The 15897-nt window shown below is 55.7% G+C and overlaps 2 protein-coding genes across 9 annotated transcripts in view; one reads left to right on the forward strand and one right to left on the reverse strand.

The window, feature by feature from the left end:
• Nucleotides 1-76: 76 nt before the first annotated feature.
• Nucleotides 77-5605, reverse strand: LOC135402053 (5-hydroxytryptamine receptor 3A-like). Of its 2 annotated transcripts, none has more exons than XM_064634782.1 (9): nucleotides 5444-5605; nucleotides 3318-3481; nucleotides 3133-3177; nucleotides 2688-2797; nucleotides 1941-2110; nucleotides 1558-1718; nucleotides 1102-1312; nucleotides 734-967; nucleotides 77-569 (listed from the first exon to the last, which is right to left on the reverse strand). In XM_064634782.1, exons 1-9 carry the CDS (start codon nucleotides 5508-5510, stop codon nucleotides 271-273), a joined length of 1461 nt encoding a protein of 486 aa, XP_064490852.1. In that variant the 5' UTR covers nucleotides 5511-5605; the 3' UTR covers nucleotides 77-270. The 2 variants fall into 2 exon arrangements, with proteins under 2 accessions (XP_064490852.1, XP_064490851.1); XM_064634781.1 differs by having other exon boundaries at nucleotides 3318-3484.
• The window catches only part of USP28 (ubiquitin specific peptidase 28), a 30293-nt gene continuing 17640 nt past the window's right edge, over nucleotides 3245-15897 (forward strand). For 3 of the 7 annotated variants that reach the window (XM_064634742.1, XM_064634743.1, XM_064634749.1), the window contains exons 1-7: nucleotides 3245-3266; nucleotides 3696-3810; nucleotides 8539-8644; nucleotides 14370-14447; nucleotides 14720-14852; nucleotides 15350-15461; nucleotides 15651-15813. In XM_064634742.1, the coding sequence (XP_064490812.1) occupies nucleotides 3260-3266; nucleotides 3696-3810; nucleotides 8539-8644; nucleotides 14370-14447; nucleotides 14720-14852; nucleotides 15350-15461; nucleotides 15651-15813 (714 nt within the window). In that variant the 5' untranslated portion in view covers nucleotides 3245-3259. Of the gene's footprint in view, nucleotides 3267-3695; nucleotides 3811-8538; nucleotides 8645-11080; nucleotides 11178-11335; nucleotides 11774-13337; nucleotides 13359-14369; nucleotides 14448-14719; nucleotides 14853-15349; nucleotides 15462-15650; nucleotides 15814-15897 lie in introns of those variants that run through there. The other 4 variants (XM_064634747.1, XM_064634750.1, XM_064634748.1 and 1 more) reach the window with 3 other exon arrangements.

The raw sequence follows: 15897 nt of genomic DNA on the forward strand, positions 1-15897 counted from the left end.
TGCCGGGCGGAGGGGCCGCTGTCCGCGGTGCTGAAGCAGCGGCCGCGGCCGGGCCGGGCCAGGGGCACCACCGGGGACGGCGGAGGGAGCACGGAGCGAGGTTCGGGCAAGATCAGGGCGGCTAGGGGGCTCCTCCTCGGCTCCGCCTTCCCGCTGCGCAGCTGGGGTACGTGAGGGATGCGCCCGCCCGGGGGGACAGCAGGCAAGCACCCGCCGGAGTGAGGCAACGTCCACAGTCCCCCCTCTCCCGCCCTGAACAACGGGCACCACTCAGGCATCCCGCCACACAGACCAGAGGGTGCCCAGTGTGATGCTGTAGGCCAGGACGGCCACCAAGTACGCCCGGAACAGCAGGACATCCAACACGTAGCCCACTTGCAGCCACTCACGGGCGACATCACGGAACTCTTCACGTTTCTCCAGGAACTGGCGGATGGCCATGGTCTCACGCAGGACCTCCTGCAGCACTGCTGAGCCCTCTGCCCGGCTGCCAAAGGCCAGTGCGGGCCTCGTGCCCCCCACCACCCCACACTCACGGGGGTCCTCGCAGCCATAGGGTGTCAGCTTGGCTGCAAGATCAAGAGAGGTAAGTGTATAAAACCTGTTTAATGGGGAACTGGGATTTCTGCAAATGAAGTGGGCACCCAGTTCACCGTACAAACATTAGCTACATAGATGTAGATGGCTATGTAAGACCTAGACCCCTTCAGTTCCCTCTCTGTGCAGCCCTTACCTGTGCTATCATTGTTCTCTGCCTGCCTGGAGATGTCCGAGCTCTGCGTCCTGCTTTGGCTGAATTTCTTTCTGTCCCGGATGCAGAGCAGGACGGTGGCTCGTTCCAGCAGCAGGTGCTTCACCCACTCAGGAACGTGGGGCTGCAGGTCTTGCTTGTGCACCAGGCGCACAATCAGGATGGTCTCTGTCAGGCTGATGACGAGCAGCGCCATGCATACCACAAAGTAGGTGCCTGTGGAGGTGTCATTGAGGTGAGTGGCCTGCAAAGGCTCATGCACAGAACACGGGCCCAAGCAAGTGCTCCCTGCTCAGCTCTCAGGCCCAGGACTGCCACGGCAGTGGGATGGGTGGGTAGTACCCCCGTACCTATCAATGGGGTGCCAACGGCAGTAGCTGGCAACGTGTCAGATACAATGATGAGGAAAACTGAGTAGCCCAGCAGGAGAGTGATCTTGAAAGAGACCCTCTCACCACTGTTGGGAGGTAGGTAGAAGCCCACAATGTCCATAACCATCAGGAAGATGCTGGGGAGAAGCAGGCTGACAGTGTAGAAGAGGGGGCGCCTCCGGATGACTACCTGCAGGACAGAGAGACAGGAAAGGCTCAGTGAAGGGTTGAAACGAGGCCTTGAGCTGGTGTGGCTCTTCACCAAGGCAGCCAAGGATGGTGGGAGGCACTAAGGTGAGCTAGAAGAAGGGCTCAGTGCCAGGAGCTTCCCACCCGCAGGCAGGAGCGCTGCAGCACGGAGCAGTGACAGGGATGGGGGCAAGCCCCTTCCCTCGAGCCACATCCCCGGGAAACACGGTGGCTGAAGGCTCTTACGTAGAATTTCATCTCAGCATAGTTGTCACTGCTCTTGACACTGAACTCCTGGAAGTGGCTGAGGACATAGAGCAGCTCCCACTCGCCCTGGTTCATGAAGACACTCCGGTCGAACTTGACCAGCTCCGGTTGCCGCCACAGCGTGAGGTTGATATCACGAACTGGGGGGGTCAGAGGAGAGATGAGAACTTAGGGGTGCCTTGCCCAAAGCGCCGGCAGCTGCCGGCACCTCCACGCTAGGCTGGGTGCCTGCCCTCCCCACACGCTTCACCGATCCGCTGGGGCCATCTAGAGGGACAAGTTGCCTTCTGCACGGAGCTCCGGCCCGGCAGAGGTCCTGCCCGCTCCCCCAGCCTCCTAGCCGCGGCGATCCCGGCACTCACTGTGGTGCAGCCAGCTGGTGAAGGTGAGCGAGCAGTTCTGGACGTCGAAGGGGAAGTTGTAGATGTCCAGGCTGCAGGCGGTCATCACCTGGATGGGTTTGAGGTTCTGCACCTCCCCGTGGTGGCTGACGTAGACGTAGGGGACATGGGGGGACTTTCCAACATCCACACTGGGAGACATGAGGGACAGAGATGTGGGCTGGGGAACTCTGGGCAGGGTTTCTTCCTTCCAAGTGATGTTTCAGGAGGCAACTGCCCGGGAGCAGGGGGTTTGCCCCCTTTTCTGCTTTTTTGGTGATACTCACACAGGCATTTCTGCCTAGCATCACCTCTGACTGCCTGGGCTGCTGCCTTCTGCCAGCCCTAGAAGTGTCTGCATTGTTGTCCCAGGGCCCTCAGGAGCCATTGAGAACACCTTAAATCCCCACAGAGTGGGAAGGACACCGGCTGGTTTTGTGGGAAGGGCCAGCAGCTCTGCAGCTGCCCTTGCATTGTGCTGCCTTCACAAAGCCTTTCTCCAGATATCTGGATCCCACCCCCGGCACGGCACGGGTAATTACCAGCAGTCGCAGTTAGCCAGCATTGGAAACAGCCCAACTGCCAAGCCGATCCCCATCTGCAGCTCCCCATTGTGGGGAGGCTGCCAGCTCTGTGCCAGGAATACAAAGCATGGGATGGCACGTGCCCGCAGTGGGTGAGAGAGGTCCAGCCCCAGGCCATCTTCCCCCAGACTTTGGCCACACTCACAACTCATTGATGAGGATGTCAGGTACCCAGATGCTCTCCACGGGGAGGGAGATCTGTGTCAGGTTGTCGAAATGAGCTGGGTCCCACCTGAGGAACTCATCTATCCAGTGCTGGGGACAACAGAGAGAGGACTTGAAGGACAAGGTCCCTTCTACCCTGCTAGCACACAGATCCCAGACTAGCACCAAGCAATATTCCCCCCATGGGAGGGAGGGAAGGTTTATCCTCTAGCTATTACAACACCCAGCAGTGCAAAACACAGAACATGAAAGCTGAGCCTCAAGGTTCATGTGTTACAGAGGTCTTGCCAGCTCTTGGGATAGGTTCCCCCTCACTGCTGTCCTGCAGGGCTGCACACCTCTACCCCAGAAAAACCTGTCTTTTCAGGGGTGTTTGACCCCAGGGGAGCCTGGCAAAGGAGGGGTGAGGTTTCACAGCTACTCACCTGCCTGTACCAGATGTAGGTGGTCAGCACCTGGTTCTTTTCATCCTGTGGGAAGAAGAGGACATGGTGTCAGAACGGGGGCGTTGGCACTCCAGAAGATGGGCAGAGCATGCCAGGAGGATGCTGCATGCCAGGTATCGTTCCCCTCCCTGTGGACACATGCGGGATCGGAGCAAGGAACTCACCACACTGAGGATGGCGTAGACCATGAGGTCGATGGCCACGTTGGTGGTCGTTCGCCAGTCCCGCACAGGCCGAGTGCCCTTCTGGTAGTGGGCCAGCAGGTAGTGGGACAGACGGCGCAGGGCGGGCTCGGAGGGCTCCGGTGTCCGGCCCCCACGCTGAGTACCTGCTAGCAGAGGGAGGGAGGGAGGCTGCTCGCACTGGGGCAGCAGCTGCCATCACCCTGGCCTGTGCCATGGACTGCAGAATGCTGCCAGCTGCCATCCCACACTTACCAGTCAGAGTTTCCCATCCAAAATAAATAGGAGCATCTTGATGGGAAACAAGCCTGACCACCAGAAACACTACCTAATGCATTACTGATGTCCTCTGCTGTGCAGGTGGTTGGTGCTGTGACCTTCCCAGCCTCAGAGGGCACGGCTGCCAGTCTCTGCCTCTCTGGACAGGTGTCAGGACAGCAGCAGCAGGGGACAGCGAGGGACCTGCTGCCCCCAGGTACGTTTCCTACTTCTCACTCCTTCCAGGGGTGTTTCTTTGCTCAGCAGGTGGAGGTGACAAAGGTTAGAGATGAAGCAGGATGCTAAATTAATTTATTAGGTACCTTGGTGTTTGCTTCCTGTGGAAACAGTCCCTGGGCTGACACCAGCAGCATCAGTCGAGGGCGAATTGCCTGAAGCACCGTGTCCTCACTGCCAGGCAGCCCAAACGCCGCGGCCACGCCAGGGCAGCAGCGTTCGCTCCTGGCTCTGCTCTGCAGCACGCCCAGCCCCAGAGTCCAATTCCCACATAATGGAAGAGACTAATTGGAATAGATCTGCAGGAACTTGGGAAAAGCTGCTGGAAGGGAAATCTGTGTTTTAAGCTTAAAAAAAAGAAAAAACCTGCAGCCTCAGCCCCTCTGACATTACACATGACTGGTAATGCCAGGGAGCCAGCTGGGCACATGACCCTCACCCAGGCAGGCATGAACCGATGGGGGCAGCAGGAGGGGGGGAGAGAGGCAGCAGTTAGGGTGAGGGGAGGAAATATAGACACTGCCATCTTCATGACTGGGGCCAAGTGGCCTTTCCTGCTGCAGCTGCTGGCAGTTGGCTCTCGCTCATGCTCCTCGTCACACCCTCTCCTCCTCCTCACACCCTCTCCCCCTCCTCATACCCTCTCCCCCTCCTCATACCCATGCCACCCAGCTCTGGATTTAGATGCTTTGGCAGGAGGAAAATGGCTTTGCAGAGGGAGGACTGGGCTGAGTTCACCCCAAGTGCTCTTTGCCCCTGCTGTGGGCACTGTGCTGCTCTACCTGGCCAAAATCTGTGCCAACGCAACTCAGCACAGCCCTGGCACATGGGGGTGTGTCTGCACAGCCCTGCCTGCCTCCTAACCAGCATTGCCAGGGTGAGAGTGTCATTGCTTTTGCTCCTTTTCTGATACCTTTGCTGTAGTAATAGTGAGAGAAGGTTTGGGAATTGGGAACGATGCCCCAGTGACAGGAGCTACATGACACATCCAGAGATCTGAGTCACCAACCTGCTGAATACTTCCAGCTGTGCTGGTGCAAAATAGCACAAGGAATTTTGTGCTATTTCCCAGGAAGGTTAAACAGGAAAGAAAGAAAATAACAATGATAGCAAGGGAATATTTTTGCTATCAGTTCTGCAGCATGAAATGCTGCACAGCATCCTCCCCAAAACCCAGATCTGGGTTATGAGGGACGAAACATTACTCTGGAGAAAGCCCTTGATCAGGTGAGGGGCTCATGCAGCAGCTCCCAGGCAGTGGAGTGCAGACAGGAGACCCCTGTGTCTCTCTCTGTCCTCAGGGCTCTCAGCACAGCTCCAGAGTACCGCAAAGCCCCCCACCGATGAGCCCTCAGCGCAGAGCTGGAGTTAAACACCACACTACCTTGCTGCTTGTGTTATCCAGGCAGGATGTGCCTCTAGGCTCCACACCGGAGCTTTCCCATGCTCCAGCTTCTCCCAGGTGCACCACTTCCCAATAGCACGAAGATCTCTCTAGAAAGCAGCCTTTGCCTGCCACACAGCACTGCTCGGGTTTTGACAAGGTGTTGCACCGTGCCAGGTCCCTGCCCTGCCCCAGCTCCCCAGCCTTGCCCTCTGGTCCCTTGACTTACCTGGGCTCTGCAGCATCAAGGCCAGTGGCAGCAGGGCCAGGAGAGCCCCAAGAGCGGTGGGAGTCATGGCTCTGCTGGCTCCAGCTGCTGCCGGCTCGGCAGAGGAGTGGAGCAGGGAGACAGGCGGCAGTCGTGTGGCTTTCCTCCCGCCTCGGGTTTTTGAGAACGCCCAGTTAATCTCGCAATCAGCCTCTTCCGCTGCATCAAGTTTCAGGCTGGGAGGATGCAAGAGGGGCCCACCCAGCCACCCCCCTCCCCACTGGTTCCCTCAGGGCTCCTCTGTCCCCTACCCAGGCGCCTGGCTATGACAGAGTGGGTTTTGGGGTACAAGCATCGTGCCAGTATGCAGCAGGAGTGGGGAGCACGACCCGGGGGGAAAGGGTGCTGCAGGTGCCAGGGCTGTGCCAGGAGATCCTCAGCAATTGGAAAGATGGGGGAAACCCTCTGAGAGGTGGGAGGCGGGGGTCTGTCTCAGGATGTGGTACCGGCACAGGGTGGGTTTCCATCAACAGGGGAACAAGGGGACTCTGGAGGTACTAGGCTGCCCTTCACACTCTGTGGCGGGTGGATCTGTCCCACTGACAGTGAGTCTGACAGACACAGGTGGTGGCAGCATGTGCTGCCAGCCTTTGGCACCCTGGCCTGGAGCAGCAGCTTTCCCTGGCCCCTGGAGTCGGTTTCATTGCAGGAACTTGCATTTGCTGTAAATTTCAGCAAACAAAAGTGCTTCCTATGGGTTTCGGTTTCCCCAAATATTTAACACCTTTGGGCAAACACAAGCAAACACAAGACCACAAACAAAGGCTGGTCTGGTATGACTGAGAGCCAAAAGGCACTTGATCTCCACCCAGGCATGGGTGCCCTACTCAAGCTACAAATTCGTCCCTCCGTGTAACATCATTGTGGCCTTGGGCTGGACAATGTCCCTCTGTCTGGCAGGGGAGCCTCCCCCCGGCCCCCAGCCCCTATAATTCTCAGTATTCCTGTATGCATATGCTGCGTTTGTGTGTGTTGTAGGTGCCCATGCCCCCACGAAGCTGCCAGCTGCTGGAAACGCTGGGAAAGTGGCAGGCAGGGACTAGAGCCTGCGGCAGTGGTGTAGAGCAAATTGCATCAGATGCCAGCATGGAGTCACTTAAACAAGATAAGAATTAGTGCGGGGCCCTGATGAACTCCCCCTTGGCTGCCAACAGCGGTGTCAGGGAGAGAGCGAGAGCAGAGCCAGGGCTAATTTGATTTCTCAGCTCCGTTAGTGGCTGGCAAGTCACCTCCCGGGGAGTGCCGGCAGCTCGTAGCGCTCTCCCATTATTGAATCTGGGTAATGAAAATCACGGGCAGCGCCACCACGGCGCCGGGGACTGTGCCCCACTCTGCCCCTCTCCTCTGGCCTCCCGTGTCTGCAGCGGGCAGGATGCGGCTGAGGGGGCACGGACCACTTCAGTGGAGCCTCTGCTGCAGCGTCATTAACTCTGAATTTTCTCCCTTGGGTTTTATGTCTTCATCTTAAGGAGATTTTAATGTAGTTCCTATCAGCCCTCCTGTTATTGGATATCTAATTAGCGTGATCTACTGTAGCCTCGTGTTACGTGTGCGCACGGGGGGCTCTTGCGGGACATTCTGTGGGATGGCTGATATCAATCGGCAGCGCCCGGATCAGATTTACTTTCCAAAATGGCATAATGGGATTTTATTAGCCCTGTAATCTGCTGCACAGTAATTGCTTTTCTGGGAATCAAAGTGCTCGGCGCCTGGGGCTTCCCACAGCTCAGCCCCACGTCCTGCCTGGGTTCCGCTGCAGCCAAGCATGGCAGCATCTCTGTGCTGGGTTGGAAACTCAGGGCTCTTTCCTAGAGCAGCCATGCTACAGGCAGGTTCTCTGGGTGCTTAGCCCAGAGCTGCAGTGATCTCAGGGACTGGGGAAAGCACAGGGGCACAGGCACAAGGTCCCCAACATGTGATGGAACAAGTGATGCTCCACACACCCCGTCTCACCCCAAGCCCCAGGTGTACAGCATTACACACCACATTACCTTGGCAGCTCCCACCCCATGCCACGGGACATGCTGGGGGCTGCCTGGGCTGTGGCACGAGCGTAGCTGGGCTCTGCACGGGATGGGGAGCTGCAGCCAGGCTGGGGACCATGGTAGGAAAAGGGAGGGAGGCCTCAGCTGACAGTACAGAGCAGGCAGGAGAGGGAAGCAGCCCTCCTCTGGGCTGCCAAGACTCGCCTTTCAGGGCGCGTTTGGAGCGTCAAAAGCAATAAAGCATCAGCGAGGAGCCCTGGCAGCGCAGCTTCCTGCGGCCCCGGCCCCATCACACACCCGAGGCCACCCATTACGGAGCCTCACGCTCCCCGAATTGCATGTCTGCTATGATTTAACGCTGTGAGACATGAAATAAACACCACAGGCAGGCAGGGCTGGTGGCGCGGGCATGGCCAGGCTCATGGCAGCCCCTGCTCTGGTGCCAGGGGATGCAGGACTCTCCTGTGGGGCAGTGGTCCTCAGGGATGCTCGGGCTTGCTGCATCCCCAAGGCACTGTGAGCAGTCAGGGGGACACGTGGGATCTTTCCTCCAGCACCTGCCTTGTGCAGCTCCAAGATCAAAGCACAGACCAAATGCCATGAGTGGCTGCTCAGTGTCGTGCCCCTGGATAATTTAATTTAATTTGGGGGTGCTGTAGCTTTGCCCTGTGGGTGCAAACTGAGTGGCCCACAGAGTGGTCAAAAATTGCCCATGGTAGGTACCAAGCCTGTTCTCACGCCAGTGAAGGAGCCCAATGCCTTTAAATCCCCCATGAAAGGGAGGGGAGCTCCTTTCTTTCAGTCCTCTCCTCCATTAGACACCCTTCAGGTGTTTGCAATATTCTGCCACTGTTTCACTACCATTAAAGCCAGGTAATAATATGTGTGTGAAGGTATTTGGAACCCATTGCTGTTAATGAAGGAGATCCAGCTCATCCCAAACAGGACAGCAGCCACACGTTGCAGGCTCGGCACCATCCAGTCAGGCAGGAATTGCCTTGTTGAGAGTGGACCCAGCTGGTGTTTCATCTTCTATGGCTGCCTTTTCCTTTCTGCTTTTGTTTTTTAAAGGAGACCTGTGCCGGAGGCTCGCTGCAGGGAGAGGGGCTCCAGGAGGGAGAGGGGCTCCAGTGCTGTTGTGGCTGAGTGTCACCTCCGTGGGAGAGACCCAAGGCAGGTTTGTAGCGAGGACTGTACACCAGCTGCCTTGATGCAAAAACCTCGTGCCTGCCTTCCTCCCCTTTCACCCAGCTGTTCTCTGTGGCTGGAGTGTCTAGGAAATCTTTCCAATCAGGAACTACTCTGTGTTTTAACAAAACCACACTGGCAATTACAGCTGGGTATTTTTCCCTTCATTTTCTGGAGAAAATGAGAAAGATTTCAAGCAAATTGGAAAGGTTAATTTGGGCTGAAAAGGCTATTAGCTTGTGGTGTGAAACACCTGAAAAAGTCTTGCAGAAAAGTCTTCTCCCTCTTGTTTCTGGTGGAGTCCAACACATGGAGGTCTGTGGCAGTGCTGGGGAGGTTTGACAGCGCTGCACAGTGTGTGGGGATAGCCCTGGAAGGTATGGAGGCAGGAGACATTGTCCGTTCTGGGTTTTTTATTTTTAAAGCACCTACAGTGGAAATTACTCCTTTTGCTGAGTCAAGACTGTATGGAGAGCTCTCAGGATGTGGAAAGAGTGGGGTGAAGGCATGTCTGCAGCTTGTTCTGTCTGAGAGTGTACAATCCCCCCTGTATTAAATTATCTCGGATGTAACGGTGCTGTGACTGCACTTGACGCTGCAAACAAATTGTTCTGCACCCTAATTAGCCACCACAGCATTAATCACGCTGCTAAACATTAAACACAGCCTAGACAAAACCTGGAGCTAAAAATACAAAGCTGAGATTATCTTTGTAACTGGGACATTCAGAATTTTTACAGTTTGTAGTTTAGGGTAGGGAAATCCTGGGGACCCCTCCCTGAGCAACTAAGTTGGGGCAAAGCACCATTCCCTCAGCAGCACATGGGGATCCCAGAGCAAAAATTCCAGTGCCCAGCACCACCTCCCTATCTTTCACTATTAATAGCCTGGCAGGCTCCTGAAATGAGCAGAATTTACTTTGTTGTACTTAAACTTCACTGGGTGTCTTGTTTTTTCTTTGCTTATCAAGGAAATTGGGTAACTGCTGGCTTCCTCAGTTTTTCCTTATCAGCTCTGCTGCTTCCTCCTCCTTGCCTTCTCGCCTCCCCAGTTCAGCCAGATGTGCTCAGCCAGGGCACATTTGAGAACCAGGGAGCTGAGGCAATCCTGGAAAGGCCACACTGAGATTCCCCACACCTCTTCCAAAAAAAAAGGTGAGGGATGCTCTGTGACTGCCCACAGAAAATCCAGGTATGAGATGCCCACCGAGCTGGAAAAGGGCTTTTTCAGCAGGGAACTGGCAACAAGGGGATGGCAGTGGCACTGTCTCCAGCCACTCTCCCCTCCCTCCCACAGTGACACAGCTCCATTGGAACATCAATGCCAGCAGTGCTTGGCCACTGGGGCTTTGGTGCCCAGTGGGGGACAAACCCAGGCTAGCGACTGAAGTGACACATTCCTGATGGTGCAGGATGGAGCCCTGGCAGCACCGGGACAGCACAGGCGCAGCTTGGACCAAAACGGGGAAAATGGCCTTTTCTCGTTATTGTTGTAATTAAAAGAAAATAATTCATTTTTATCTGTCCAGAGGGGCACAGCAGGGGCAGAGCGCTGGCTGCGGCCAGTGTGCCCAGCTGCTGGGGTGGGGACCAGGGAGGGCGGGTCCCGTGGCCAGGGGATGCCCAGGGGCTGTTTGTGGGGGGACATGGCCGGACACACGGATGGACACATGGATGGACACACGGACAGACACGGCCGGACACACGGACAGACACATGGCCAGGCACACAGACGGACGCACGGACGAACACGCGGATGGACACATGCACACAGGGCAGGACACGCGGACACACGGACGGACAGACACACGGACGGACAGACACACACACGGACACAGGGCCGGACATGCTGATGGACACACAGATACACAGCCGGACACACGGCGACATGAATGGACGGACACAGGGCCGGCCACACGGCTGTACACGCGGATGGACACACGGCCACGTGGATGGACACACGGACACAGAGCTGGGCGCGCGGATGGACACACGGCGGCGGATGGACACACGGCGGCGGATGGACACACGGCGGCGGATGGACACACGGCGGCGGATGGACACACAGCCGCGGATGGACACACGGCGGCGGATGGACACACAGCCGCGGATGGACACACGGCCGCGGATGGACACACGGCCGCGGATGGACACACGGCGGCGGATGGACACACAGCCGCGGATGGACACACGGCGGCGGATGGACACACAGCCGCGGATGGACACACGGCCGCGGATGGACACACAGCCGCGGATGGACACACGGCGGCGGATGGACACACAGCCGCGGATGGACACACGGCGGCGGATGGACACACGGCGGCGGATGGACACACGGCGGCGGATGGACACACGGCGGCGGATGGACACACGGCCGCCGCCGGACGCTCGGACCCCGCGGCCCCGGCGGGCGGTGCGGCCGGAACCGGAGCGGCCGCGCGTGCGCTCTGCGGCGACGGCGCCGCTGCCGGCGGGCCCATGACGGCCGAGCTGCGGGCCCGGGGCGGCGGCGGCGGCGGCGCGGTGAGAGCGGGGGGGACACCGCGGGGCTGGGCGCGGGGCTGGGCGCGGGGCGGGAGGGAGGCGGCGACTCCCGCGCGGGGCCGGGGCTGCTGCCGGCCGTGCTCTCCCGCCGGGGCGGCCCCGCTCCGCCCCGAGCCTGCGGCCCGCGGCCGCTCGGGGCCGGCCCCCAGCGCTTCCCCCTCTCCCCGGCCGCGGTGCCCCGTCCCGCTGGACAACGGTCCCGGTCCGCGCGTGTTTCGTTGGGAATAACGGGCCCCGCGCGGGTCGCCCCCGCCCCGCCGGTAACGCCGGGGCCACGGGAAAGGGCACGGGCGGCTCGGCGGGCGCGCAGACACCCCGCTCCTCTGCAGGGAGCAGGAACGCGTGTTCTCCGCTCCCCGCCGCTGAACGGCATCTCCCGCCACCCCTTAACAAAAACTGCTGCTCTCAAACTTCAGAGCTCTGCGCAAATTGTTTCAAAAAGGACCCGGACCTGGCCACGAGGCTGTGTCAGTGCTCAGGGAGCTGCAGCCGGACCGTCCCGAATTGACACAGGGGGCTGCGCTGTTCTGTAGCATCTCCGTGCTCTCAGGACCCGAGAGATGCGTGTCAGAGAGGTCAGAGTTACAGCCGTGAGTGGGATGAGGGTATAAGCTCTTTGGTTGTATGTTAGAAGTGGCATTAGTGTGGCAGCCGTGCCCTGGTCGCTCGGGGGCGGTGACCGAATGGTGCCCGCTGGAGGAGGTTGCTGCCCGCTGCTGCTTCCCGTGATGGACACTGGTTTGGGAGAGCCTCGGCCAGGAACACAGGCTTTGTTCCTGCTGCTGCCTGCGGGTTTCCAGCCCTCTCTCTATCCGTTTTTCCCCACGATAAAAAGCGTGGCTGAGGTGTGGAGGCTGAAGGCCGAGGCTCTGGGTGCCTCTTCCATGCCACCACCTTCCTCCTCCTCGCACGTGGTTATTTCTGGAACCCCCTTAAACTCCTGCACTGTACGTGCTCCCTTCCCCACTCACTGCTTCTCATCAAAACAAACTTCTGAGCACGGTGAGTCACCTCGGAGCAAGGAAAATGCAAAACCTTTCTGTTCCATTGCTCCTGGCCAGCCTTGTAATTTTTATCTATAGTTCCCTCCTTCCTCTCAGCTGCTTGGTTTTGTACTCTTTTCCTGTTGCTGTAATTTAATACTAATAGGATTTGTTTGGGTAGTTATTTTTCAGCAGGTAGGGCCGTGGTTGGGTTGGGGTTTCCAAGTGCAGGGTATGTTAACAGCGGTAGCACGCTGGTGTTAATTACCAGCTATGGAGCTTGTTTTATAACCCCACGGTGTGTAACTTCAAACAGCAATAACCAAACTAGTTATGGCAACAAAACCACAAACTCCCCAAAATCTTAACAAATTAGTTGCAGAGAGTGTGCTTCCCAGTGGCTTTTGTGGGCTGGTAGGCAGCCACAAGCCTCTTAAAACTATTATAGGATAAGCTCTCTGTTGTTAACACAAAACTTTTCTCAAAGGCTGAATAAAATCAAGCTGGAATCATTAGAATATTAAGTGGTAACTTAGAGCACACGATCAATAATTGGCTTTTATGCTTACAGCAACCTGGCAGCCTCTGTGAGTTCTCCTTCTGGTGGAGCAGAAAAACCCCAGAAAATCATGCCCTGTCCTGCCTTGGATTTCATTATTGTATTGCAGTTTATTAGGGAGGGTGGTTTTTTTTCTTCGCTTAAAAAATCCTCCCTGCGGCGTCAGGTGGGGTCGGCAGACGCGCACGGTGCACGCTAAGACAGCAAAATTAGCAACATGATTTAAGTGGTTTGCCTTTGTGAGAGTGTGCCCGCCCCACGCCTCACAGCCTTGGCTCCTCATCAGGCATCCAGTGTGTCTTGGCTCTTCTCAGGAATAAAGTGTGTGGGACAAGATGGGGGAGTGTGCACATGCGCACGTGCTTTTTCTTGTAAGAGTTGAGTGGTATTTTAGGTGAGACTAGCATGAATAACTTGCTAGGGGTATTCCCACCAAAATAATCTAGGAGGTTTTTTGTTTCAATGGCTGACACAGATGTGTGCTGTCTTTGTGTGTGAAATAGCATCTGTCACCAGTATGGGTGGGGGACTCAAAAAAGTTGTTCACTCTCTACTTACTGGATGGAACTTGTTCTCCAGCGGCCTGAAAGCATCTTACATGTTTTCTCAATGATGAGAGTAAATAGAAACTTGAATTTATTTTCTTGCAGCTTTGCTAGTTAAGATTAATGAAATGTGTGATCTTAAGGAGCTGGGATAGGTTGGGTTGTGCTGACAGCAGGATCCTGGACAGCCTTTGTAAATCAGGATATGCAACATGGTCCCTGTGGTTGTTCCTGTTGTAATGTCCTTCCCATACTACATGCAGTGCCAGTGTTATGGAGCCACACCTTGGTTGTCACCCAGGCTGAACTGTTGGCAGCAGCATCAGCTGAACTGTGGCTGTGACTGGGGGTACTGGGATCTCCAGCACTGGGGAGAGCTGCCTCTCCCAATAGCTGTTGACTGAGATTATTTGTGGTTTGGCAAGCGCAGTTACCACCCTGTGCTAAGCTAAGGCTGCAAAGATTTTATAAGTCTGGTAAAGAGAATTTTTGTAGTCTTTTAAGTGTCTGAACTGGCCAAAGGACAGGTTGTGAACCCTAGCTTGGGACCTTGAGCGGTGAATGTCTCACCAAACCTTGAGTGGCCTGTGTGGAGGGTGAAGGAGGAGCAATAACAGCCTCCCAGGCCCCCACTCTGACACCTTATTGTCAGTGAGACGTGACACCCACAAATGGCATGTGCCACCAGACTGAAAATAGCTCCCACCAGTGCCCTGGGATCCTTATATGTCCCGCTGCACATGCTGCTGCCTCGGGGGGGGGGGGCAGGGAGCCCCTTCCCACTGCAGATGTAGCACATCCGACAGCAGGGGTAGCCTGTCCTCCCAGGCCTGCCTGCATTTTCCTGAGGATATACCAGATTGAACATTAGTCTGTGAATTTAGCAGGGAAAAAACCTGAGTGCAATGTTCAAGCTGATGTTGGTATTTCCATCAAGCAAGTGTGACTGGGCTTGTGTGTCACTCTCTTAGAGAGGAAGGAAAGAAACAGTGGTCCAGTGAGCCCTCAGCAAGCCTTGCAGAAACAGCTTGATGTCCATCCTGGTCACATTTTTACATGAGCTTTCTTTATTTCTTGCACACAGGATTGCCAGATGCTCTTAAATCAGATGAAAGAGATCACAGAAATCCAGGATTCAGCACTCCTGCTCGCAGCTCTTAAGGTTTGTATATACTGTCACTGTTCTCGGGAAAGAGAGCTCTGAATTTGCCCAAAAAGTCAGGCAAGTTCAGGCTCTCTCAAAACAGAGCACACAGGTCGGATGTTTGCTGTGTGTCTGTGGGCTGATGCTGAGCTGATCCTCATTAGAATGGTCAGTGTGTGCCTGTGGGAGCTATCCAGGAACAGCCTGGATGCATGAGAGGCAAAGGGTAAATCCTTTGCTGCTTTTTTGCTCCTCACTGGTGCTTTATTTTTGCACTATCATTCTATCAGGCTGCTAATGGAGACCTGATGGAAGCAGTCACCTTCCTGACAGAGGAGCATGCTCAGGAGCCGGCGCAGGACGTGGCTGCTGCAGAGCCGTCTGCCTGGGAAGGGAGCGCGGTGGGCAAACAGCTCCCACTGGGTGAGTCCGTCACCTCTGCTCGCCCTAACGGCTTCACATGTTTGTGTGAGCTCAGAGGGGAAGTATCTGTCCCCCTGCTTCTGACAGCACATCCCTCTGGCTCCTGTGAGGATCTGATTTTGCCAGTACTGATCTCTTAATAGTGTTCCAATAACGTTCGTAGGTGACACATCACAGTTAAAAAGCTGGTGTTCCCATTTCATTATTTCAGGAGCTCTGAACTGTTCCTGCAAGCTCTGGATTTGGCTGTAAGGAATTCTGGGCACAGAACACAGCTGCGTGCTCTGCCCTGTTCTCATCCAGCCCACTCAGTGGTTCTCGGGTTGCCTGGCACGATCTGAACAGGAATTTCTGTTTAAAACCTGATCTAGAAAATTTTGCTCATATCAATTGAAAAACTGTATTTGTGAAGTGTAATGTTTTCTAGAGGTTCCTTTTAAAGAGAAGGTTTGCTGCTGGTGGTGGGACACTGATCAGAACGCTGCCTTCTCTTCTAGATATTAGTATTGCACCTGACTCTCTCAACCAAGACATCCTTCACACAGCCTACATCCTCAGACCCCTGGAATCATCAAAAGCTCCAGCTGCAGAAAGGGATGCAGCCGAAAGGTCAGTGGGGCCATAAATGGGCTCTGGTTTTCCCAGGTATCATAAGTGGGTTCTTAAGCTGATAACTGCAGAGCAAACATGGATTACCTACCAGGTGGACACCTGCTGGCTAGAGGGGAGTTTGATTCCCATAGCTGTTGGGAATCTTCGGGGAGTGTTTTACAGCACAGCGTTCATCTCTCATGACAGACCACAGGACACGCATTCCGCTGAAAACAAAAACCGCTCCAAAAGGAAACGCTGTGAAGTCTGGGGAGAGAACTCCAAGCAGAATGACTGGAGAAGAGCGGGTGACTGGCCTGTTGGAATGAAAAATATAGGAAATACGTGTTGGTTTAGTGCTGTTATACAGGTAAACTGTAAGAAAGTTCTCTTTTTCTGATAGCAAACTTGCTGCAGTCTTGGAGTCAAAACGTTTCTCCATTAGAAGTAAATA

Source organism: Pseudopipra pipra, chromosome 23 (assembly GCF_036250125.1).
Source record: "Pseudopipra pipra isolate bDixPip1 chromosome 23, bDixPip1.hap1, whole genome shotgun sequence".
In the NCBI taxonomy this organism is placed as follows: Eukaryota; Metazoa; Chordata; class Aves; order Passeriformes; family Pipridae; genus Pseudopipra; species Pseudopipra pipra.

Coding starts and splice junctions, on each gene's coding strand:
- LOC135402053 (XM_064634781.1), bottom strand. CDS start 5,510: ATGACTCCCACCGCTCTTGGGGCTCTCCTGGCCCTGCTGCCACTGGCC. Junction 3,485..5,443: donor CTTGATGCTGCAGAGCCCAG/GTAAGTCAAGGG, acceptor TCCCTCTGCTAG/CAGGTACTCAGCGTGGGGGC. Junction 3,178..3,317: donor TCTACGCCATCCTCAGTGTG/GTGAGTTCCTTG, acceptor TTCTTCCCACAG/GATGAAAAGAACCAGGTGCT.